Genomic DNA, 27506 nt, shown 5'->3' with positions numbered 1-27506 from the left:
CGTGAGGCAAAACTTTCAAATGCCCAATGGAAAAAGAAAAAAAAAAAATTCAGAAAATTTGCAAAACGTGAGTAGAAACCCAGCCCTGCTGCACCCAAACAGATAACTGTCCACCATGTAAACCAGCTGCCGTGTTAAGGTTTGCGTCTGCTGCCTAAAATGGAGGGCCGCAGCTGTGATACTGTCGTGGTCCTTATGCTAGAACTGTCGTGCGAGTTGGGGAATCGTGTTACACAAAAACTATGTCTGGCCTGACTGCTGCTGAATGGTGCTGAAGCTTTGCCTTATTGTCAGGCTGTCACCAGGGATAGCTGGCCTCAATGTGGACAAAATAAGCCCTATGATGGAAGTAATGCCCCTTTCTCTCTCTCTTTCTCTCTCTCTCTCTCTTTCGCTCACTCACTTGCATACACACACACAGACACAAACCCCACCCCAACGATCTTTGAGCGATACAAATGCGTATACATACACTACACTCTCTCCTAATATCACCCACATTTTGCCTGAAACCTACAGCATAAGGAGTGTGAACTCATACCAAACTATCAATCAGATCACCTGGAAATGGTGCCTTGACTGTAACCTTTAGGCAGCCCAGTTGACTTGTTGGCAGCCCAGTTTCTTTGGTCTCTCACAGCTCATTGCTGACTTGACCAATAGAATGTGAGATGCCCTGAAACGTAGATCAATAAATGGATCAGAAGTTCTGGCTAACTGTTTGCCTGTTCAGGTTGCTGACCTGTTAGTGCTCTTTGGGCTTTTTGAGATGCTCTGAAGTTCAGAGATCGTGGGCCTGGTTCACTGAATCCAATTACCACTGCAGAGGTGGAAAGCTGGATCCCATTGATCCATCGTGAGACGGCAGTTTCTCGAAAGACCTCTGGCTTTGATCCTGCCTCAAGAGCCGTTCTTTCTCCGTGACTTTACTGGCCTATTGTGAGGAGAGTGAACAGAGAAAGTGCAACGGACCTGCAGCAGTCAGTATTGAGGAATTATTAATGTCTGAGTACACTGGTTGGGTTCCATAAATTACAAATGCATGGCCAACAACTTTATACAGAACACCCCAAGGCACACAATGGTAATGACTACTGATGTGTGAGAAACTATGGCAACCAGATGGATGACAATATGGATACACATCTGTAGGATAGTGAAAAACATTTCATATCTTTAAAGGAATTCCTGCTTAAAACCAATAAATCTACATAATCCTTCTGAACCTCTTGAGTTGCCTGTTATCTAGTTAGTAAACTCTTAAGGTAATGGCAAAGAACTAGGAGAACTATGGTGGATTCCACTCTTTGGAAGTTCACAGCAGTATTATTATTAGTAGTATTTGCTGCAGTATTTCAGAATGCAGAATTAAAATTCATCCTCTTAAATAATGCTGCTTCTTAAATTAGTTGTAGATTGCAACAATTTGAAATGCTTTTTTCAGATACTACAGATGACAAACGATGTTTCATGTTACTGTCGAAACTAGTCATTTGCCTTTTACTAGACAAAGCAGTGAACAACTTTTGGTAGGTTTTATGGACACCTTTATGCCAAAGACTGGCTCTGCACAAAGCAAATTCCCTTAGAGATAGTAATCTGGTGGTACAGTCATTTTCATTGGGGAAACATGCAGTGATCCAACCATGACTACTGCAAAGTCATGCGGCTATATTTACTCTCTTGTTGATGTCCCAACATAAATGAAAATGTAATTTGTGTTGCTCAGATAACTACTCTTCACACATTCTGTTCTCTTGCCTTTTTATTGTTGACATAAATTTCTGCCAAAATGTCTTAAGAAGAAGAAGAAGTTTGTTGGTCACACACACACACTAGAGGAGTGAAATGCAGGCTCTGCATTTAACCCATACTAAACACCAGTGAGCACACAGAGGGACAGCTGGGATTTGAATCCAGGGCCTTCTTCTTGCTGTGAGGCAACAGTGCTAACCACTGAGCCACCATGAAGCCTAATAATAATATTGTCACAAATAATGTCACAAATAATACTATGATGATATTGTGAATAATAATGTGACTAAATTGCAGATGTTTTGTTGTGGCAGCTGTTACTGAACACTCTCATGGTTTTTCAGCAAAAAGTTTGGAGACTCTCTGAGCAGAGTAAGCTAAGAAACTACAAACATTAAATAAATAAAAGAGAGGGAAAAAGAGAAAATAGTTACCTCAGTGCATCACTCTTCAACGCACAGACCCAACTAATCTGAAAACACAGTAGAAGATCAGCAAAATCATGACAGAGAATCGATTGGTTCTGAATTTCATTGCTGGGTAGGGAGAGATTGATTTGTTCACTGATTTATACTATTCTGTTGTAAAACTTTTTAGAAAATTCATTTAGCCTATTTTTTTTCCCTTTTCAGTTTGGCCACTTTTCTTTTTGAATAATATCCACTGACTTTGCCCACAGAAGGCACAATGCCCGTTTGATTTAGAGCCTTAAATAGCAGGAACAGTGTTTGGAACAGTGGTCAGAATCAAATGCTGCATTAACCTCTATTCATTCTCACACACAAGACACGGCCAAATTAAACTGATGAATTGATAGGGCTCACAATGAAACTGTTGGTGCTGTCGCAATAAGTAGTAAAATTACTGGGCAAAAATGAGCTGTAATCTTACATTATGATTTTTGTGAAAGTATGATTTCAGGGATATCCTGAGACCCGTCATTTTCATTATAAAAATGTGTCACTTCAGGAAGAGAATGCGGGCGGCATGATGGCGCAACGGGTGGCGCTGTCGCCTCACAGCCAGGAGGTCTCGGTTTGATTCCCCGCCGGGCGGCCAGAGTCCTTTCTGTGTGGAGTTTGCATGTTCTCCCTGCCTCCAGGAGTCCAAAGACATGCAGGTTAGGCAAACTGGAGACACTAAATTGCCCCTAGATGTGAGTGTGTTTGTCTGTGTGTCTGCCCTAAGATGGACTGGTGACCTGTCCAGGTTGTTTCCTCACCTTTGGCCCCATGAGCGATGGGGTAGGCTCCAGCCCCCCCCCCCCCCCCCCCCCCCCCCCCCCGACCCTAATTAGGATAAGTGGCTTAGATAATGAGTGAGTGAGGAAGAGAACGCTGTGTGGATTTGCTACAGGTCTGGTGAATATGCAATACTGACTTTTTTGTGTTAATATAAGTTTTTTTCTGTTGAAAGTTCAGATATATATGTTAAACAGAGCACTGAAACAAATACACTGATGAATAAAGTAATCAAACAGCAGGACCAACCAACCAATCAATCAATCAGTCAATCAATCAACCAACCAACCAACCAACCAACCAATCAGTCAATCAATCAATAAACCAACCAACCAACCAACCAACCAATCAACCAACCGACCAACCAATCAACCGACCAACCAACCAACCAATCAACCAACCAACCAACCAACCAACCAACCTACCAATCAATCAATCAACCAATTAATCAATCACTCAATCAATCAAAGGGCAGTGACCATAGTTCATCATGAGGTTTTGTGACACACTTTCCTTTATTTAAAAAATAGTAGGATTTAAAGAATGAAATTTAGTGCACCACCTAATACAGATATTTATAGTGCTTTACATGTAGCAATAACTCCACAGGACAAGATTGGGTTGACAAGATATTGGATAAACCTGCCCCCACCGTGACATCACATCAAACACACCACTCAAGAGCATACATTTGAAAAAGCTCATATATGTAGTTTAGTGCTAAGGGGTAAGGGTGGGATTACAAAAATACATTTATGTCATAGGTGGTGGAAAAAGATATTTCAATCCCTTCTTTCTGAGCAAACCAAATTAGTATGTGATTATGTTAACTGTGGCAGTGCTTCCCATGAAAGAGTGGAATACTTTGAGAATTGTTTTCCTAAATCATTTCATAAAATGCTTCCCTCCCAACAGGAAAAAAAACCCATATCAGTGTCAATTAAAATAGGAATACAGTACTAACAAAAATCAAAATGTACATAACTGGATTTACACCTTGAACTTGCACACCTGAATTAAAGAGTACTAGCGAGAATAGCAAACAAGAGAATATAACAAACAAATGGGTACAAAAATTAGTCTCCTAAACAGCTGAGAAACGACTTTCCAAAATATACAGTCAGACAACATGGGTATTAGCACATAATGGTTTTGTCAGTTCACTGAATAATAGATATAGTTTGGGTGATGCAGTTAATATGCTTGTGCTAGTATACTGCCATAGAAATTCTGCTGTAGTTAAATGGTGCATTGATGTATACTATTATAGTGAAGTACTGAGTAAGGTGAATACCTTAGAGAAGAAAGACCTTATCCAGCGCAGTCCAAAGGACCAGGCATAGTTCTAGAAGAAGTTATTAAAGAAAGCTGTACTGTGTATTCTCTAAACTGTGCACTGTTTTGAGGGTCGCAACTTGGGTATTGTATTCAGTCTAATATAAAAATCTCAATGCTGAGACTCAAACATAAAATATGACTCATTCAACCAAAATCTGCTCCATCAATACAACATAAATTAAGACAGACAGGATGTAACACTTCCAGATTTTTTTTCTCATATTGCCTCTTATCTTGATTTTGAGCACCTTCCGTCAAACAAAGCCAATAAGCAAAAAAGTAATAAAATAAACCATTGAAACATAACATACAGTAAAAAAGAAAAGAAAACAAAAAAAAACAGCAACAAAAAACACAGAACAAGGAAAAAAAAAACCCAAAACAAAACAAACAAAAACAATAATGACCAATGTACAAAAAAGAGAACACAATAATATAACAATATTACATTTATGTTAAATGGGTAGGTATTTCATTTTCCCTGCACCCACAGACATTTATAGACACCATTTACTTAATACAAATGTGAAACAGATCGCCAGTATGAGTAGAACGTAGGTTCATTATTGGAAGCAGACTGAGAGATGTTATGTAGAACATGTACTTCAAAGTCATCTCCAAAGGTTATTATATTATATATAACTTATAACATAATCCAAATGTGTCTCTAATTTCCAAACCAATAGTACCATTTGACATAAATGTAGTGAGTTTTTTTTTTTTTAATTTCTTTGAAATTAGACCACAAAGAAGAAAAATCAGAAGAACACTCTTAAAATGTGTCATACCACAAATAAAAGGAAAAAAAAAGGAAAAAAGAGAAAGTTTTGGCTGTTTTACATCAAATCATTCCACTCTTAATCTTTCATCACATGGCGAAGTCAGGTTTTAAAAATCTAATCGTCATAATTTCAGGCTTCGTATTTGCCTACAACAATGGGAGTTTCATTTGACAGCGGTCACACTTGAATACACTGTGATAACAGATGGTGTCCAAATGATAAATGCCCTAAATTTATACAACCCAAACAGGGAACAATGACTTTGCCATTGTATTGCAAAGCTGTCCATCAAAGGTAACCTCAAAAAAAAGTGTGTCTCCTTGAATAAGTACCTTTCCAATCAATTACTTCAGAGAGGCAGAGGAACAGTGAGACTTGCAGTTAGTGGATGAAGCAGAAAAATGTGCAGCCATTTCGCTAGGTTAAGGTCATTAACAGTCAGGACACAGTGCAGTGGCACCAAATCATTCAGAGCTAGATACATCTGCACCTCTGAGGTACAATGACTCCAAAGCCAAATTAACCACAGAACTGAGATGAGCTTTATAAACAACTGCATCTGTGCTCAATTTTCAATTTGATACGCTACTAAGGGCATTTCGAGAGGATTATTTGTGCCACACAAACACATTAAACTGATGTGCTTTGCCTAAAAGTGTTCTGTCCAAATTTGTTCAGAACAGTCAATGTACCAAATTGATTTAAGCTAAGTTTGTTGTCTGTCTAAACAGTTTCTTGTGACTTCAGATGTTTCCCAAGTACAACTTCTGAGTGAGAGAGAGAGAGAGAGAGAGAGAGAGAAAGAGAGTGAGAGAGTGTCCGCAGTGCTTCAGAGTTAGTGTGAATAGTCCTCCTCCTCCTCTTCATTCTCTCCCAAATAAACTCAAGCAACATGTTATGTAGCAGCAATGCGCAGTGTCAGAGTTCCTACATTCATCCACATTGAAATCACTCTTTTCAAAATCCCTCTGCATGTACAGGTTGGAAATCAGAACTAAGCCACTTCTGGTCCCAGATTTTCACACAAACCAATCTCTGAAGAAGAAAAAAAAATATATAGAGATATATAGTAAACAGTCAATCTATGTTGCTCTGAGCTTGCTGTTAAGAGACAGGGTGTTATTACATACCACACAACGGGCACTCAGCTCTGGGTTTTAACAGTTCAAGAGAAGGAGAAGCACAGGCTGTTTTTGTAACATGCTAGTGATGAGAGGGTGTAATGACTCCACTCTTACCAATGTGTCAGACAACAGCTATCAAGGTAACCAGGAGAGAGTACACCTTGTTCTACAGGATGGCTGTTAAACCTGACAAGCTGTACGGAGGTAAATCCTTTTTTTTTTTTTTTTTTTTGGTACTCCAGATGCATTGCCTTTGATGAGTCTCTCTTCTACCTGCTCACCTCCCTGATGCAGATATGGACAGAAAGGAGGTGGATTTTAGTAACTAGCAGCACTCAAACTAGAGGTATACACAGAGAAATCGTCACCTCTTCTAACAGGAATGTCTGAGGAAATCTGAACAACTATAAAGCTCTGAGACAAAAGAAAAAAAAAAAGATAGAAGGAAAGAGAGGAGAGAAAGAACGGAACCGTCTAAACAGCTGAGGTGTGCAAAAAAAAAAAAAAAAGAAAAAAAAAAAAGGAAACACGGTGGACTGCTCTACTCAGATGATCAATCGTGCAGGAGACATCCTGACGCCTCATCCACTAGCTCTGATTATAGTGGCATGTGCACTGCAAAGCTGTGTCTAGCTGCACTGGGGGCGTTAGGAGAATGGGGGGAAAAACAGCATGACAAATGGCTCTGTCTCAAAAAACCCATCCTAATACCTGTGTATCTCATCCCATCCAACACTCCACCTATATTATAATGCCTGTAATAATGCCAATACAGGTTCTTACAATAACTGCAAGATGACGCACAACGATCTAAATTCTACTTGGTGTTTTTTTTTTTTTTTTTTTAGCGGTTAGCGGAAAACTTTTTTTTTTTTTCTCTCTCTCTCTCTCTCTCTCTCTCTAAACTGCACTGAATGCGAGTATTATCCTTCTTTGAGGCTTTTATGGTTAACTCGAGCTGACACCATTAATGTGTTTGTATCCTCAATCAGATTATCCGTCAGAGAGCCGTTCACACACTCACAGGCCTCATGTTTTAATACATCCACATGAACTGTAATCATCCACAGCAACTACAGTCCCACGGAAACCTCTCCCAACTCAGTAATCGTCAAATCCATGTCCTCTCATCCATCTGTGCACAGAAATGGAAAACAAAAACAAGTCGCGGAGTTGTGGAGAAGTCACCGGACTGAAAAAAAAAAAAAAAAAAAAAAAAAAAAATGACACTGTCTAACACTAAAATGATAAAGGTATCCATGGTGTAGTAGAAAAACTCGCAGCATGCTAAGATGGAACCTTCCGTCATTTACATAGGAAGTGGATGTTAAAATCAAACAACGCTTGACATCCTCACTACCCTGAGGGTAGTGCCAGTTTTTTTTTTTTGTTGTTGTTGTTTTGTTTTTGTTTTTTGTTTTTTGTTTTTTTTCTTTTTTTCCCCAATGTCTTCTTTTTGCCTTGCAGAGGGAATTATGCATTAGTAAAGCATTGTAGTTCAGTGTTTTCAAAATATCTTCCTTCCTGCAAACATGAGTTAGTCCAAGCGAAAAAGACGTGGAGGTTTTGAAAGGAGGAGAAACAGCCATCTGGTGTTCCTGACTAAAAAAAAAACCAAAACAACTACACTCTCATTCTTCTCCATCCCCATTTCTCTTTGGCAGATGAGTGGTGAGGGGTAAAAGAAGAGAAGGGGGGAGGGTGTATTTCGAGTGGGAGGGGTAAGGGCAAGACTGTCAATTTAAGGGGCAGGACAGGGGCGATACAGGGTCTGTTTCTCCAGAGTCTGTTCCAAAACGTAGCAGGGCGTCACCCTCTCCGTCGTGGCCGGGCTAGGCGTCGTACTTCTTCCCTGTTCTGTGGATCTGATGGAACAGCGTCATGGAGAACGCCATGCCGAGAAGCTGCAAAACAGGAAATGACATGAGGAAAGTGATTAGAGGGGGAGGAGTTGAGTAAGAGGTTGATCTTAGAGAGGATGTTCTTAGGGAACTAACTTCTGAACATCAATCTCCACCGATCTCAGAGAAACTGCATGTCCTTTTAGGTACTATGGTTACCACAATTCGGTGTATGACATCGCTCAATTTTATGACCTCAATTTTAGGCTCTTTTTTTTTTCCCCTCATATTGCAGAGAAGATGGCTATTGACCAAAGCACCCATGTATACTCCAGAACTGCATATGTCAGAGAAAACAAAATTAACATACATATTTGAACTCCAAATGACTTCACGTTCTGAACATTCTCAAGAGACCTTGACAGATACTGGGTCAATTAACCAAATTTCTTTTTTTTGTGTGCGTGTGTTTTTAACATAGACTGTAGGAAACTGGGTAACTGACATATGACAGGAATATAAAGCAGAAATGCAACTTGAAGTGCAAACTATGTTCTTGGCAGTTTCAGAGTCTGTGGGGTTTTTATGTTCTGATGAAGTAATGGTTGATACACGAGAGCATGTGAATGAGATAAATTGAGATGCAGTGAAAATATGCCCGACTCTTTGAAGTCACAGTTCCAAACCACACCGATGCTCACATCAAACAGAATGTGCAGCCGTGTCTCAGAGCCATTAGATTTAAGAGGCAGACTGGGAGACCCAGTTTGCATTATAGGCACAAGATGCACAACAATCTGTGTGTGTGTGTGTGTGTGCGCGTGTGTGTGTGTGCTCGGGAACATGTGGGGTAGGAGAAAGCTGCTTGTACATGCGAGCAGCATTTTACGTAGAATTTCTTCTCACTTCAGGAATAGTGACGTGTCCTTTACGTGCACTCAGAAGTCTTTAAGGTAGCGTTAATATTAATGGCTTGGCTTTAAGTCCCCCTATATTTCCCTGCGTGTCCCGCCTGCAGTCCGGTCCTTTTTTCGTGTGTGTTGTGAGAAGTCATTCACACATTGTGACAGGCGCCTTTTTTTTTTTTTTTCTTATCTGCAGTGTGTGAGGCTGAGTGGGGTGCGGCGATGCCGCGGCTGGTTTTGATCTGGCCATCCTCCAGGCGCAATGACATTGTGTGGCCCTTGTCATAGTAAAATGGATTACACAAAATAATCCACTTTTATTGTTAAATCACGGTTTGCTTGAGTTGGACCGCACTGACCAAATCAAACCTCTCAGTTTTTTTTTATCGACTATCGCCCAGACTCATTTGCCCCGATGATATAAAATAAACGAATCTCGGTAGTGACTGATTCCATTAATAATTACTCCTTACAGCTAATGATTCCTCACGATCTGTGAATGACGTTTAACCGAATCCCCTCTGACTTCCAACACTTGCATGTGTGACCGGGATTAGGACTTTATGGTTTTAGGAGCTAAACCCTTTGCTGAAAGTATTTACTTACACTCACTCACACACACACACACACACACACACACACACACACCTTTTTGAAACTCTATGAAGGGCAAGGTGGCTAAAATGGGGCAGAGGTCACACACTGCTGCTGTGTATTATCTGCGCTTTGGCCGCGTTGTGTGAAAATCCAATCAACAGGCCATTTTGAAATGGCTAAAGCCACACAATCCAAGAGAACCGCCCGACAAACAATCGAACTCAACTAAAAAAAAACATAAAACAAAACGTACTTTTATGAGTACTGTGTGAACAGGGTGAACCAAAGATGATAAATGAGCATCTCCTTCCTCTTTACTGAGCTGATTTTCTATAAACTATACTAAACAGATGTTCAGTGATTAGTTTCCATTGGCTTATGTTCCCACTTCCCTTTTAACCGATGACAGAGTGTCACATAACTTTTGAGACACTTTGTAAGAGGTTGATTGTGTGTAAAATGGGTAGTTCTCATACCCCCTATAAGAAAAAAAAAAAGGCTTGCTAAATCTTCATCTACGCTATTATCCTTATTTGCTCAAATCAGGTGAGTCTGATTCACCAGGTGGCGACTGGTGGCGCTTTCTGTAGTTTGGGTCTCACTTTGTAAGAATTGATCTTTGTTTCATATTGCAGCTCAGAGAGTCTGTTCCTGTATCGAGTTCCAAAAGAAAATGGTATCAGCATGTATCAACATATGTGATCTGACTTCAGCGCACGACGCATACAGCCCTTATTTCTTTTTCAACTCCAGGCCCACGCTGTGTACATACAGAAATGAAAGCGGGCTAAGCAGCGTCTACCATAATGCTTTGGACGAAATAATAAATGAACGCATCAGCCCGGTGGAGCTGGAGTGGAATTTCAGTTGTAAACAACGGGAGGTCTTCTTTGAAGAAGAATATTAGGTTGGAGTTTTCCAAAAATGGAACTGTCAAAAGAGCACCTGGCTCCTTCTCAGAACATTAAATGCATTCTTACTGGGAGGTTGGCTTTCCACTGAATCATTTTTGAAGTGATGTAGTGTGGAATGGCAGGACTAGTTTGTACACAACACGTCGCTGATAAATAACTTGGCATTCCTTGATGTCTTTTACGTTCCTCTCAGCTATCATAGATATATTTCTGTTTCTCCACTTCACGCAAACTGCATAATGCATGAGAGAGGACTGTCTGTGTTTCTGACTGTGTACAGATTAGATCTTGGTTTGTTATGATGGCTGTGACACAGACATGGTACTATGAATCTGTAGGCTTATTTCTCCCTACCTGTCCTCACATCACCTCTTGCTCTCCCTGGTTCCTAATGAGAAACTGACGCTGAGCTCCTCACAGCCAGCTAGGCGTTTTTTGCCAGACTGGCTAAGCGCAGCTGTATCTGATACTGAACTTAAATATTTCAGTGTGTGAGGCTGAGAGTATGAGTATTCAGAATGCTCGTTAATGCCTTTCTCACCCACACAAAGATATTGGTCAGGGAATGAGAAATGAACGCACACACAAACACATATACATGGACGCATGCACCCACACACCTACACACACATACGCACACACACACGCGCACACGCACACACACACACACACACACACACGCACACATACACATACACGCACACGCACGCACACACACACACACTCACACACACACACAGGTAGACACAAAGGCACAGATACACACAGGTAGAAGTTCACATGCATACTTCAACTTACCTGCACTACCAAGATGCACATGCCAATAGTCCCTAGCATGTGTTTATTGTCCTCCAGCCATTCTTCCACTTTTTCGTAACATCCCTGTAGAAAAACAGAGTAATATTCATTCATTTATGAGTATTCAGAAGTGCAGACACAGATTTGAAAAGCTGGGTTATTTCCATTCGCTGCTCGTCAGCTTTTGGGGGCAGCAATAAGCAGAAAGTTGCACTAAAGGAAAAGAGCGTGCGTGAATGCTTATTATGAATGAAGTACCGGGAGATACTCTGAAGAGGGGCTGGAAAAATGCCATTTTAACATACTGCTGCAGGGAAAGTGTTTATATAAAAAAAGGGACAAAAAAGGTCCGTGGAGAGAACTTACGGATAAAAAATGAAGCCGAGATATGAGGTACTTGGACAAAGTTGTCAATAACTTAAGTGGCTGGTCACCTCAACCGCAGTTGAACCGTACATCTGGATGTTGTATTGAGTTCGTCTGCAGGTTAAAAAGCTCCCACAGGCAAGTGACTGGAGAGTACGTATTGTCCTAAAGTGTCCTCTACACACACTGAAACATACATGGCTTTGCCTTTCTGCCTGCAGCAAGGGATTAAACTAGAGCTTTTAGAGACTCACAGACAAAGGGAGCGTGCTCCAAAATCTTTTGTTTTATTTAATCTATAAATAACAACTTTTCAGCGAGGTGAAAGCAAAAGCAAAGGTAAACTCTCCTTTTAATGCCGCTTGGCTCCGGTCGAGCCTTAAACCTCAAGGGAAACGTAACCGCGCCAAACTTAATTTTTAGCAAGATTAAAATGAAATTGAGAGAAGCGGTGAGTGCATTTGGTGCTGTAATGCTGGCATGAGAATTGTATCTGTCTGTTTATGCCTTTATCTCTGACCGACACCGCCGAAAGAGTTCTGGAAACACAATTTAAAAACTCCATGACTTCACCAGGTTTAAAAAAAAAAAAAATTTCAAAGTTACATAAAACAGGCTCTTATCACAGTGATGTGTCAATTTGTGTTATGTCCACTCACCCGAGTCCAGAACATATTAGTGGAGTTGCGTCCGCAGTCCTGATAGTGTTCCTGGCAACAGCGGTCAGGCACCATTTTCTCTTTAAGAGCCTCATGCCAGTCAGTGTACCCTGTCACACCACAGCATTTCCACTGCATCACGCACAAGAGGAAAACAGGACAAGACAGGGCAGACTGGTTAACAATACTACTGAATTAGTAATTTAATTGCATAACATATTCCATATGTAGTGAGGAATATACTGCGTCTGCTGTTTTAAGTAGGGTTTACAAATACCTATTTACTGCATGTAAAGAATGCACACACTCTCTTAATGATCTATATCATTAATGTATGTAATTACGTAAATACAGAAAAGATGCTGAGAGTTTTGAGTGTCTGACTTTTTCCAGGCTTCGGATTGTGGAAACGATTTGAACTCTTCTGAATTCAGCGAAACAGTTGCTGACAGGTCAGGATATTAGTAAACCTTCATGAGTGATTGTACTGTAAGTTCTTCATGTGTGTGGACGACATCTGAATCTACACGTTAAAACTCGCTGAGGAGAATCCAGTGAAGATGAGGCTGTTTTCTAGGGGACTGTGTTCATCCTTATTCCTTCTAATTCTTTTCAAAGATGAACATCAGACTAAGATAAGAGTAGCATACTGGTAAACAAAGTCACATCCCCAGTGACGAAAGACGCATTGTATTGTGCTAGTTCCATAATTAAACGACCCTGTCTTTTGCCCTGCGTAGGAGAATGTTAAATGAACAGAGGAATACATAAATGCTTAGGGAGAAAATGCACTAGATAAAGGGCATCTTCAGATAAATGGAGAGAAACTAATTATAATATGGCAGGCCATAAATGTTCTTTTAAAACGTACTCTCACTGTACAATTCATTGAGACAGGTGTCTTAATATAAAACCACACTCATGCATTCTCTAACTTATAAATAGACCAGTATGACATCAGACTCCACAAACTGCAGGATCATTAGTCATGTGTTTGAAATGTAAGACAATATTATTGTTCCTTTAGGACTCAAAGACAGATTTCTGCAACCTCCTTATTTTTTATGAACTGACGCAGAGAACTGATAAACACAACATTTGAATAAATTAGGAAAGAAGCTAAGAAAACGTTTGAAAGAAAAGTAGTTACCACTTTTTTTTTTATAAAAAATAATAAAGTCACAGTGTCCTTTTTAATTTTCTGAATGTTTCTACCCAGTCCTTGTTCAGTTAGTATGCAGACAAGAAGGACAGAGCTGTGTAAAGCAGGTTTATCTTTGCAAGGGAAGCTCAGCGTCAGACAGACTGACAGAGAGTGAGAGAATGAGAGAGTGAGAGCAAGAGGGTGAGAGAGAGAGAGAGAGAGAGAGAGAGAGAGAGAGAGAGTGAGAGAGAGAGAGAGAGAGAGAATTCTTCCTAAGGTGATGAACCATACAAGGCTGTGTTATAGATACCTCAGCCTGGATGATGTTCCAAGCGTTCCTCAAGCCAATGTTGTTGTCTGTGTTGTAGAGGGCCAGGCCATCCTTCAGATCCTGCTTGGCATTCTCACTGACCTGGACAAAAAAACCAAACCAAACAAAACAAAACAAAATATGAGAGTCTTGTTTAGATAATCAAAATTCATCTTTGGGGGAAGGAAAGACTTGGTAGGTATTGATTCTACTGAGTAAAAGTTCTACAAATAATATTCACTTACATTTGATCTAATGTCTCCCTTTACTTTAAAGACAATGTTATCAGACAAGCAGGAGATGAATAATTATGAAGAAAGCTTTGAAAAAATAATGCATACTAGTACCAGTAATGGGAGAGTATGAAGTCTATGAATATTATATTGTGCATATACGTGCCATTCTCACATTAGTATCATTTTCCACTTGGCTGGTTGCTGTGCTATGATCAGGCAAGATAAATATTTCATCACTGATGTTAATGAGATGTACAATCACACATTAGCGGCTCCATGCTCTGTGCCCAAAAGCCATCAAACTGCCATGCAAGATCCCAGGCTTGTACACGATAGATGGCAGTGATTACGATTCGAAATGACATTGTAAAAAAAAAAAAGTGCCGGTCTCATGAAAGGGAAAAAAAACAAAAAATGGTGATGTAAGCACATGGGATATGAAGAATTCTCAGACTGCTACCTAAAAAAACACATTCATTTTGTGAAAGTCTTTCTTCCTGAAGGCCAGGTAAAGAGATAGTGTTGTATGGAAATAAATAAGTGAAGAGAGAAAGCTTCATTTTGAAGTGTGCACGTAAGGACGACATGGCAGGACACTGCAGGGGGGGTTCTGGGACTGGTTTCATACAGTGAAATTCACTCAGAGAAGGACACAAACAGAAGAAAAAGTGACTGAATAAAACAACACAAAAACACTGTCTAAAAACATCCTTGACAGAAAATTCCACTCTGACACCTTCACCTTTTTTCCACAGAAAAAAAACACACAGACATACACACACAAAAAAAATCAGCATTTGTTGATTACTTTCACCTCGTGTCCTATTAACAAAAGAAAACAGTAATCCAATATACTCAGACCTTGATTATGTTCCAATTTGCCATAGTTATGTGTGCTTTTAAATGTTTACAGATATCAGAAAATAAGGTCTAATCAGGTAATCAGAGTTGATGATGATGATGATGAGAGAATAATGAGAAATTAATCAGGCAGGAAGACTGATTGAAGAGACAAGATATGTTAGAAAAGACACGCGTCTGTCGTCAAAGCCAGTGGGCTCATCACGGGGGTGAATTTGCTTTGACTGCGCCGGATGAGCAAATTCCGCCTCAATCTCCAGGCTATATCAAATCTGCTTTTCGCGAATTGGTGGGGAAAAAAATAAAAAATAAAAAATGAAGGGAAGACGCATCATAAATCTTTGCTGGAGGAAAATCTCTCAGATAGAAACGCCTGAAAGAGTCCTGTTCTCTCCCCTTTTTTTTTTTTTTTTTGAAACATAGCAACACAATCAGTGCCAAATGTGAGACGTTGCTAATCTTCAAGCCTGCCTGCTATTCACACAATGTTTTAAAAATATGATGGCCTCAGTTGCACTAACATAATGATTTTCAATTCGCGAGTGTACACATAAACAAATTACCACAGTCAACAACGACCTAGCCGACTCTCGCTCCACTAGAGTCACCTGCATACTAATGTGTGCTGTTAAAGCCTCAAATCAATCAAACAGCCATACTTAGTGTCGCTGCGAGCTGCTTACTTGACTAAAACTCTATGATAATTAATTAAATCATAAGGGTAAGAACCAGACAATGTCTGGCGGCAACACATACATGTGAAATTCATTAGTTCTGCGCTCGCTCCGCACGTTGGGGTGTAATTGACAGGCCGCTGTCACCATTAGGCTTTGAATGCAGTTCGCCTTTACAACTTCTCAAGGACAAATGGTGAAGCAAGTAACAACAGAAAATGCTATATGAATAGTGGGCACAGTTGGCTGAGTTGGGTTGGTTAGCCATTGAGTTTTGTTTTGTTGAAATAGATGTGGATTTGGATAATAGCCTATATAGATGTTATTTAGCTGGATAATAAGTAAATACGCTCTCTACGGCATTCATTCAGAGACCTGCTTGGTGCTTCATAAACTAAAAGTTTTCTTTCTTTATGTCATGAATGACTTCTGTTAAAGTACAGATAAGTTTGTTTGGCTGGGGCGTGTGCCTGGAGACATCAGCGGTAGTCATTATTTGACGCCCTGCTCCAGGTCAGGCATGCAATGCTTATTAGTGGCAACTGCAGGCTAATTTGACTGCATCAGCGTTATGGGAGCGATCTTTAATTAACGACCGCGGCTGTCCAGGTCGGGCCGGCTGAATCAAGAGTGAGAGGTTGGTGGCCTCACAAACAGAGCACTGTCACTCGACATGTTGACATCTTCTTGTGTGTCTATGAGCGTGTGAGTGTGTGCGTATGCGTGTGTGTGTGTGTGTGTGCCACCACCACGTTGTAAATGTGAACATCCTTAGACAGGCGTTAACTGGTGGGTCAGTGCAGACCCTTGCTGAGGTGGTACTGTGTGACCAGTGGTCAAGCAGACACTGGCGGTCAGTTGCCCATTGTCTAATAATGACACGGGACACAGGAGGTCGGTGCACAGACTGTTCAGTGCTGCTGTCAACTGTCTGCTGCTGTGCCTGCCCTGTCAGGGTCCTGAGATACTGTGTAACAGTACAGATGGAAAGAGCAAAGGGGGAAAAAAAAAAGCTGGATGGCGTCTGCACAGGAGGGTCTATCTGTGTTAACACAGAATAGACCTGGTCAAAAACAAATCAAGTTCTCTGGGTGAGGTGTGTACATTGTCTAACATATTCCACAGGAACGAAAAAAAAAAAAAAAAGGTGTACAAAAGCAATCACTTGAGCCGTGGACATTACAACACACACACACACACACACACACACACACACACACACAAGATTTCTGTTTGATTTCTGTCTCTTCCAGCTTTTCATTTTGTCCCACATTTGTCTTTGATACCACAAAGGATAGTTTGGATTTGCATGTATATGAGTTTTCAAACTGAAGTACTTGTTCAGCTGGGGAAGAGACAAGAGTTGCAATTTCCAGTCCAGTGATGGCTTTTGATAAGTCACTGAGGATTTAGATTATTGTCAGTTGTAACACAGAAAGAGCATCTGAGAGTCGTAAACCACTTCTCTCTGTACACACAAAGTCATCTAAATTGATATATCCTTTGTCAAAATCCCTTCTTGGTGTACAAGAGCATGGGCAAAATGTACAAGTTACACACACACACACACACACCCAAAAGAATCCCCTTTCTGCCTAGAGGAAGCTTGTATGTTGATATGTTAAGTACTGACCCTTAACAGTTGCTCCTTTACATGGACAATGATGTAAATACATCAAATTGTCTATATACACAAACAATTTCACTTACTGAAACATGCTAGTTTACTAAATTCATTTAAATTAATTCTCTAAGCAAACAAGGAACAAATGAAAAATGATATCCCTGGTCAGCTGTGCCAATAAAGCTGACATAGATTTGTTTATACTGAGTAAAATATGAAATACTTCACATAACTTTACTGACTCAAAAACACATTATCGAGGCACATTATCATGTGATGGCAAAAGTACTTCCATTCATTAATTCACCAAATGAGCAAATAAAATAAAATAAAATCCACAGGAGTGGTAGTTTTGGAAGCTGAAAGTGTTCTGCTCTCTCAGCTAAAAAAAAAAAAAAAAAAAAAAAAGAAAAAAAAAAAAAAGAAATTAAAATTAAGGGCTTTTCAAAACCAGGTGAATAACATCTTAATCGTCTAAGACTCTTGGGCTCCATAAAGATCAGGCATATTGATTGCATTATCAGGGTGCTAGTCCAGTTTCTAAACAGTGTTAGTCATTAAGACATGAAGTTACTACTACTTCAGTCTTTAACAGTCAAACAAGCCAACCTAGAAATATCCTTCAGCTGTCCGAAACCCCAGGAACCCAACAGAGAGCACCACACTTGTGAATTTCACTGTCCAAACAAGCTAATGTGGCTTGATTTGGCTGCGCTCCTGTGACGCGTGAGGTGCGTCCGAATGAGGTCATAGCGCTAAAGACGGATAGCCTAATCTAAGCCTGGGCCTTTACCATCTGCTGCAGTCAGATGGCAGGTCACTTTAGGGCCAGCATGGAGTATTGGCTGCTCTAATCTACCCTGAGCACACCGCATATGTGTTCATTAGTGTGTGTGTAGGTGTGTGTGTGTGTGTGTGTGTGTGTGTGTACTCAGGTAGAGATATACCTGCATCATCTCCTACACACCCACGGGGAAGACCCTGGCTGCAAATACAGGTGCAGTAGCATAGAACATCTAAATAAGATTCATCCGCCATCTTTAAAACCTTGCCCCACAGTGTTGTAAGATCATAAAGCAAATCGCTCATGATTAAATTATCGCTTGTTTTTTTTTTTTGAACTAGTTAAATATCACTTCAAGGCTTTCTGTTGATGGTCTTTTATGCATTGCCAACTTCTTTTTTTTTTTCCCTCCCACAAAACTTGGTAATGAATGCCTTGTGATTTTAAGATCAAATGATGGGTGAATTAGGCATTCCTCTGATCGTTCAGGACTCAGAGGATGGGAGAAAACCATAGTGTGGATGGACCTCTGTCTCAGATGGGAGATATGAAAGAGGTGTGTACATCCTTCTGACTGATAGATACAAATGTCTCTGTCTCATCTCTGTCTAACTCAGACGTGTCCTTATGTGGAATACATACGTAACACCGTGAAAAAAGGCTTGAGAGTTGGCTCGTTTGAGGAGAAAAGCTGTCATATCCATAAGCTTCCTATTAGCTCTGCTTCTGTTCACACTTCAGTGACATTAAAAGCCCAGTAAGATGAGGGATATGATTCAGCGCTCCTGTTATTACTTCAGCTTATGTTTTAACGTGGAAACGACAAGGGTAGACTACGCAGATAAGTGAAAATCATGACGAGCGCCCACACACACACACACACACACACACACACACACACACACACACACACACACACACACACATTAAGACTGACATGAAAATAAACAACAAAATCATGCACGCATGCACCCATTTCAAGTGACGATTAATGTGAGATCAAATGTTTTTTTTTTTCATTTTAAGGACTAATGTAAAACAACAAAAACAAAAAAACGTCAGTAGTGATTCAAGTGCTGAATTATTTATATCACCAGATATGACCAAAGACATACAGTATTTACTCCTTACGGTATGTGCCAGGGGACAGGGCAGATCCAGATCTCTAAATGGATTGTGTGGTAAGTGAATTACTTTGCCTTCCTGGGAGACAAAGGCTAGGAGTATGAGAAATTACCTCAGTGACAGCAAAAAAGATTTAGTGGTTCTAGCAACGATCCCACAGCAAAAGAGAGTGGGGCACACAGAGAGAGAGAGAGAGAGAGAGAGAGAGAGAGAGAGAGAGAGAGAAGCCATCTCTCTGTCCTTGAAAAGCCTACAGCATTTCAACACATTGGAGTTTGTTGTGTTTGACCAGTGGACTTATGTCTGCATCTGCTGTTGAAGCCACTTGTGGATTCATCAGAAGAGAAATTTATCCCTTCATTCTCCTGAGTGACACTAATCCCATGTTCTTTGCATGATACTAAGAGTTCATATCCCTTGGCCCATACATACTGGCATACATACCACAACACCTCCTCAGTCCCGTAACCCTGTGTGCCTGGAGAAACTCGCGGGTCATGAGAAAGGCTGATCCAAGGGTGGACCACTGAGGCACACAGATGAACTGCCTTAAGAGAGAGGGCTCAGGCCTAATTACTCAGTGACAACTGGTCTGGATGGAGCGCCATTGTAAGGGGGGCGTGGAAAGGAGGCTGGGGGGGGGGGTGACCTTTGATCTTTAAGAGGTATCTGTGGTGTGAAAGGCCTTAACTTGCTCAGGTCAGACAAGTGGCGTTGCCCCTAAGCACATTCCCTGTAACAGCTCAGTCTCCATGAGCAACTGCAGTATGTGTTGAAGTGTATGAGATGTGTATATATGTATGTGTGTGAAAGAGACAGAGAGAAGAGAAAGATAGAGAAAGAGAGAGGGTGGGGGGGGGGGGGTGATCCTTCAAAGAAAACCCATTTCCCTTATATGAGGTTGAAGTGACGGTACGCTATGTAACCATAGTAGCATAAATGTGAGAGGAGCTATCTGGAGACAGTCTTACCTTATCGGAGTACACGAAAAACAGGATGAGGAGTATGAGCTCCGTCAGCAGGATAATCAGCAAAACGATGAAGAACTGCAAAATATAACACAAAAAAAAAAAACAGAAAATGAGAAAAAGAGGAGTGGGTGCATGATAAAGCAGATTAGAGAGTAAGAGAGAGAGAGAGAGAGAGAGAGAGAGAAAAGTTTAAGAGAAAGAAGCAAAAGAAGTATATATTATGAGAGAGTGAAAGTGAGAAAGAAATTTAGCAGGTCGGTGAGCCTTTTTTTTTTTTCAGTGATATCAGTTGCCTCACTACACACGCACACGCACACGCACACATACACACGCGCTCACACACACACACACACACACACACACACACACACACACACACACACACACACACACACACACACACAGACTCACTCACTCCATCCTCCTCCTTCTGTTAAATATTTACACAGTGCTCCACACAGCATGAGACTGTCGACTGGCAAACATTATTTCACAGAGAGCTTGATTCATTTCACATTCATCTTCTGCCGATCATTTCTGCTACAGCCCCTATGAACTTAACGGAAATCTTTAACAGTTTTGTTTATTGAATCTGCACATGGACAGTTTGCAAGATTAGCTTAGGCTATTTCATCAGCCCATCAGATGCTATAGATGGGATACTGGCGTTCACAAAGAGTGTGTGTCTTGTAGCGCTGATGGCTGAAACACGTAAATGCGTGTGTGTGTGTGTGTGTGTGTGTGTATGTGTCCTCATGGCTGTTTTTCATCTCAGCTGAGTCATACTTTTCTGTTCTGTTTGTTCACTATATGTCCCATTCACTGGCAGGGCTGGATGTGAGGGACCACTACTCTGAAGTCTTTGAATAAAGCTCCTCTGCAGAGGGACCAGTTCACAGACTTAGATCAGAACTGGACTGACAGACGGATAGCTCAGATCTGGAGGTCCTCAGAGATTAGGTCTCTGATGTCTCCTGTACTCCAGTCTTGAGGCGGTATATCTTCTAGTGCATATACACAGAAGAATTACCTTCAAAGACCTTTGCATATGTTATGGACACCCAATGTAACCTTTGGAGATTTACTGAACTTTGGAACTGAAAGATCATTTAGGATATTTATCGGAAATTATTTATTTAAAGGTTATGATATGTTTGCTGCACTGTCTGGACTCTTTCTAGAACTGATGGAAAGTCTTGTATGGTTCCCTCTTGGATCCCTGACAGCGAAATTGGACCTTCCATGAAAAATGACCTCTATCTAAGCATTCGTATCTTTCACTGGTTTCTATTTCAAACGCTCCTCCACATAAACATTTCAGAAAATATATGTCCTCCTTGTTTACTTGCAATCAGGGTTATGTAATCATGTTTTCAAACTCTGGATAATTAAATGAAATCAAGCAAAAAATGAGGTCTTAGTTAGCTCCTGAGGAGCTGCAAATGTTGCAACTAACACACATGCTTTTGTTTATTTACAATTAAGTACTCTCCTCTCCAAACAAAACGATACGTCATTATAACAGAACTCACTCTTGTAAGTGACACAAAAAGACTTGCATATGACAAGCTCTTTCAATTAGTCTTGAGACAAGCACAATGAAAAAGAGATGATGATGGCTTTGTGTGTTCATGTGTGAGTGAGTGAGAGAGTGTGAGAGAGAGAGAGAGAGAGAGAGAGAGCAACCCTGTGGTTTGAAACTCTGAGTGTTGGAGAGAGCTTTATTTACACCACTCAACTCATTAGAACGCTTATTCTGTTGGAGACCTGTATATAGAAAAGGCAAACATGGCCCAATTTTTAACAAAACCTTGGGCAAAACAGCCATTTCGAGCGTCTGAACCAAACAATAACTTAACACATAATAATATTTAACAATTCATAGTTAAATCGTGGAGACACTGAGTGTATGCAGCAATGCTGAACCTTCTCATCTGCCCCAGGTTTATTTACACGGACTACTGCATTATGAGGCAGAGTGTGGTGGCATGGTGGTGCTGGGGTGTGTGTGGGTGAGGCTGGACTCACACTCAGGAGCAGGCACTTGTTTTCCTTGATGGCGCCCAGGCAACCGAGGAAGCCTGTAACCATGACGATGGCGCCTATGGCGATGACCAGGTTGGCAGCAGAGAGTGATGGGAAAGAAGGTGAGAAAGTGGCAAAACTACCTTGGGATACAGACAGCCAGATCCCTACACCCAGCAGTCCACAGCCACACAACTACGAGAGAGAGAGAGAGAGAGAGAGAGAGAGAGAGAGAGAGTGAGAGAGAGATTAGAAAACAAAGTGACAAAACAGTACAAATACATCTAGAAAACAATGTTGCATTAGTGTCTGTCATTACTGAACAAATGAGACATGTATTATTCTGATCCAAACAGAGGTATGAAAATGACCTCATTTTCGAAGCCTTTCAGTCTGGGCATTCAATTTATACTGTTCAATAATTAAACCATTAATTAATGACACCATCGAAACCAGAAAACTTTCGCTGTTTACATATACTCTTCAGGCAATGCGTGCTCAGCCAGAGGTCTGAGCACAGTCTGCATTACTGTGCACAGCAGGACCAGATACTGAACATGAATCGAGCTTTTTTCACCAAAATCAGCATGATGTTCTAAACTATGTGCTAATGAACTCCTCTAGGGGGTGCACTGCCTCTGGTATCAATTCCCCAGTGGGATAAAATAGGAGACAAACATCAGAACTGTACAGAGATATTATGTGTGTGTGTGTGTGTGTGTGTGTGTGTGTGTGTGTACGCGCATGCTTGTGTGTGTGTGTGCGTGTGCATGTGTGTTTGTATGTACTGTCTACAGAAGGTTCTGAACGCCAGATTTCAGTGATGTACCCACAGCATTTTATCACCATGGCCGGTAAAGGCAAAGTGGGCCGTGTTAGGCTGGTGGACAGAGGAATGACACGTTAGCTGAGGGGGGACTGCTGAACATTCCCTCATGTCTAATGGATTGAAATATCCAATGCAGTCTCATGAATAAGAAATCACATTAGAGTGAAATATGTCCGGATGCCATTGGATAAATAACAGCCGTTCCCGCCCCTGTCGTAGCCAGAATCATCACCGTCTGTCACAGAAAAATGGGAGCTCCCATTTCTAACAAGCATAATGATTAACAACAGTAAAACACTTCCAGAAGGAACTTGACTCGGATTTCCAGGACTTTCAGACAACATTAATAATTAATCATGCCCTCAAACAAGCTATATGAGCGTGTTTAATTGGTCTAACAAGAGGTTGTGTCTGCCATATCAGCAAGTCAAGCACTTTCACACATGGATCCTTCCGTTATGCTCTACTGTGCTCGGAACAAACACTTTGAGGAGCCCCCCTCTCGTTTATATCATCAGCACCTTCCTTCCCGTGATAAAGAAGGAGAACAGCGACGTAACCTCGGACAGAGACGTTGTGTTTTTCGCATTTGGCAGTTTTAGAGTGGGTGGTGATGCACTGTTTGGAAAGAGACCACTTTAGCAAGGTTAGCTAGAGGGCCCACCGACACATCTAATGCCCTCAGTGGTGAAGGATGGTCCAGCTTTAATGAGTTACATAGGGTCTGGAGGCATCAACATCCACTCCAGCCCCTATAGAGTTCAAACCCGGGTTTGTACACTAATGCAAGGGACATATTTTCACTGCCGGGTGACATTCCCATGTTTTTTTGCCTACTCATTCAACCACCAATCCCACCAACACACACACACACACACATACACACACATCCACCCAACCATACACAAATCCGCACACGTACACATATTCACATTCACACACACACACAAACACACACACACACACAGAGGCAGCAGAAAACGCTGTTATAATGTCCTCATTACAAGCAGTAGGCAATTTGTAGGGGGATGAGAGGGGATGCCATCCCCCTTGTTAGCAAAATGACCAAAATGCATCCCCCTTATTAACCTGTCACCCCCCTATATGCTCTATAGAGTAGTGTCAGTGACCACTAGGGCCATCCCCCCTGTTAAAAAACAACAAATCACCTACTGATTACAAGGTTCCTTATGCATCTAACCAGGAAGTGGAGTCCGAAGTATCCATTTAAATTTTTCACATTAGAAATTTATGTGTACACACATCACTGTTTGTACATTATTGACAAAAGATCCATATTGTGGTCAGCTAGACTCTGCTTTAAAAAAAAAAGAAAGAAAGAAAGAAACATAAAACAAGCCCCATCGTTTATGAAGTCAGAGCGCATTCAGCCTCATCGACCACATCACTTATGAGCCCCTCGGAGCAAAAACCACGTCTTGAACTTGCAGCAATTTCACCTCATTTGCCTCTTAAAGCCTCAACCATGATTGAAAGAGAAGCTTCCCTCATTACAAACTCTGTAGTGTTCTCCTGAAGGTCATTATATAGTGTGAGACAGTGGAAAAAAAAAGGAGGGGGGGCACAGAGAGAAGGGGGATAAAGAGAGAAAAAGGGAGAGAGTGCGTGTATGAGTGCATGAGAGAGAGAGAGTGAGAGACAGAGAGAGAGAGATAGAGAGAGAAGAAGAAGAAGATAGAAAAAGTAAAAAGAACAGCACAGGAGGCATCAGAGCATTGTACTGAGTGTGAGAAAGCAGGAGGAAGGATCCATGTAAGAGCTGCATGGTGGTGCATAGATTTGTGGCATGATGGTAGGTTCTAATGGAGTCTGAGCGAAGAATTTGTTCTCCTCTGATGAGTCTCAGTGGTCTCCAATAAAGAGGAGCACACACACAAAAAAAGCATCCAGCATGAGGAGACACATCCTAGTCACACATGAGTGTATATGTGCTTGTTTTTAGAGTGAGATTCTCCGGACAAGCTTAATAATTCATTAGCTCGCCGCAAAGAGACAGCTGTTAGACAGCTCCTAGTTTCCGAAGATCTTGTTAAAAACAAAAAAAAAAAAAATAGAAGGGGGTAAGGAGTATCCGCTTCAGCTGCTTTTTCATAGACTGGGTTTCAAATAGATTTTGGGGAAGTTATTCCGGAGACAGACATTTAAAATGACTCGTAATAGTGCCAGTAGTACTCGTAGGTTATGGGTCACAAGTAACTGTCACAGTGAAAATAAAAGACCTTGGGCTACCAGGAACCACCAGAAGAGCCTCAGTGTCTTGGCATGGATTCAAGAAAATTCTGGAACTTTATTGGAGGGATGCGACTCCATTCATCTTTGTGTAGCTCTCAGCAGGTGGTTATTGATGAATCTGCCCGCCTACGCCCTGGGTTGGTATTTGGAGTCAACTCTTATGTTTTTGCTGTGCATTTTGAACCAACACACATGGACAGGCAATATACACTTTTTCCACCACAGTAGACCCTAGCTGATGAGGTCTTTCCCTTAGGAAATTTCTCTTTTCTTTTAAAGTTTCTGAGATCCTCTTCCTCCAGCAACGCTTGAGATAAAATTGTAAAGTTAATCAACAGCTCGTTTTTTGTACACGACCCTGCACAGTGAGATGCCGACTGCTTAATGAACTGAGGAACCCAACCTGCATGCAAGTTCTTGCTTCAAATATACTTTGCAACCCTCATTTATTCATGTACTCTCTTTATTTATCTGTTTATGAGATGGGAATCTGGTCTGAGTGCAGGAGCTTTGAGAGGTTAGTGGGTTAGGTAAAGAGTGCAAATTCCTTCAGTTTGTCACAGTTAACACCCATGATAGGGCAAAATGTGTCCACGTTACAAGATTAGCAGGACACTCTCTATGTTCACACAAAGCGCAGTCTGTCTGCTTGATCCTTTTCTGCATGTGCTCTGTCGATCCTTATGTTACACCCAGATGAACATTTGTTTTGGCCCATAGCTAAGAGGTCAAACACAATAAAGCCACTGGCCCATGATCACCTGACCTCTGTTCAAGATTCAGCCTTTGTTAACCTGATCTCCTTAAGGCATTTTCAACTCACAGAGCTTTGGAGGTTTTCACACCGGTCTGAGGAAACATACTTTCTGAGGTGAAAGAACAGAGAGAATACAAAAGTATACTCTTTGGGCGAAATTCCAAAATAGTTTCCTAACCTCTATTTCCTTGGCCCTCTGGCACATTTGAAAATGACTAGATACGTGCAGACACTAAAGTTTGGTGTAGAGTTTGCAAAATTCCGCCCAAATAATGAGTCTAGGAAAGTACTACACTCACATGTTTAACGATTCAGTGAGGCGTAATCACACTGAACTTACGGTGTACACGCCCGACACTGTATATGACACTGATCTACTCACTTATCATGCCTGTTGTTTTTTTTTTTTTCCTATAGGTGCTGCCCGTGGCTTTTAAAAAAAAAAAAACCATTATTCACTGATAAAGATTTCAAACTTGCAACCTCCATGTAGCAGCCCAAGTAGCAGCTGGACGGATAAATGGGATTTCGAACCACTAGTAAATCAGCATAGGCGCACACGAGCGCTCACGCTTGGCAAATTCATGCCTGGCTGTGGCCAGATTCTTCTGACGTCAGAAATTTACAGGCAGCCCACAGCGCTCAGGGTGGAACAGCGAGGGCTGCGAGAGGCCTGGATAAAAGCTATCAATTTTACACTGACACATGTGTAGCAGTGTAACAACGCAGTGTAATTTTCTTACAGTTTCCTCCTGATTCTACAAATCACAGAGTTCCTCACCTGGCCTAAAACCGTGCCTTGTCCGTTCCTGAGTTATTAACATAATGAATTTTAGATAAGACAGAAGGGCCTGGAGCAAAGGGACCTTGGCTTGTCTCCTGAGGCTATCAGGGAAAGTTCTCGATTAAATGCCACACCTTATTTCTTTCTCTCAAGGGTTGTATAATATGTGTCCAAAGGTTTGGCTCTGCACTGAGGAAAGTGTCTATGATAATTAAGCATTCACGGGGGGCTGAGTACCAAGGTTTGGGGGGGGGCTTATTCTCGGTTCTCACAATCCCCATCTCTGGACTATCTGTCTGCCCCAAGCGTGTTCGCGGTACAGCTCATTAGCTGTTGCTGAGGGTGTGTGGGAGAGAGTCACAGTTCCTGCCGTCAATAGTGAAATTTAGGCGTGTGTTAACAAGCATCGCTGGATCAGGGGCATATTTATTGTCGTTATCTACATTTTTAGGGCAGCTGCAGAAATATGTAGAAAATTACTGTACTTTCGTAGAGTTTGTTGAGAGATATCTGAGTTATGTTGTAAGGATGCGTTCTTTCAAAAAAAACCCCAAAAAAACAACAAAACAAAACAATGCTGGCAGCTTTGATCTTCAACACCAGACATATTACCACAGAAATGAAAGGATCAGTGGTTCAGAGGCCCTGCAGTCCAGCACAGCATGGGTGAAACTCAATGGTCCCACTGTAGCATAAACTTGTCTATCCTGCATAATTGCACAGCAGGATAGACAGCAGATAGGGAGGACTGTCTCCTCTGGAGGTCCGAGGATTGTTCCTGAGAGCAAAAACAAAGAGGATGCTTTGCC

The 27506-nt window shown here is 41.2% G+C and overlaps 1 protein-coding gene across 1 annotated transcript in view; it reads right to left on the bottom strand.

The window, feature by feature from the left end:
• Window positions 1-8023: 8023 nt before the first annotated feature.
• The window catches only part of tspan9a (tetraspanin 9a), a 59805-nt gene continuing 40322 nt past the window's right edge, over window positions 8024-27506 (bottom strand). Inside the window, exons 2-7 of the mRNA XM_030790355.1 lie at window positions 22078-22269; window positions 20050-20124; window positions 13775-13876; window positions 12321-12452; window positions 11296-11379; window positions 8024-8144 (exon numbers count right to left, since the gene is read on the bottom strand). Coding sequence (XP_030646215.1) covers window positions 8073-8144; window positions 11296-11379; window positions 12321-12452; window positions 13775-13876; window positions 20050-20124; window positions 22078-22269 — 657 coding nt within the window. The 3' untranslated portion in view covers window positions 8024-8072. The remainder of the gene's footprint in view (window positions 8145-11295; window positions 11380-12320; window positions 12453-13774; window positions 13877-20049; window positions 20125-22077; window positions 22270-27506) is intronic.

Source organism: Chanos chanos, chromosome 13, assembly GCF_902362185.1.
Source record: "Chanos chanos chromosome 13, fChaCha1.1, whole genome shotgun sequence".
In the NCBI taxonomy this organism is placed as follows: Eukaryota; Metazoa; Chordata; class Actinopteri; order Gonorynchiformes; family Chanidae; genus Chanos; species Chanos chanos.
This window is presented reverse-complemented; position numbering and strand designations above follow the sequence as displayed.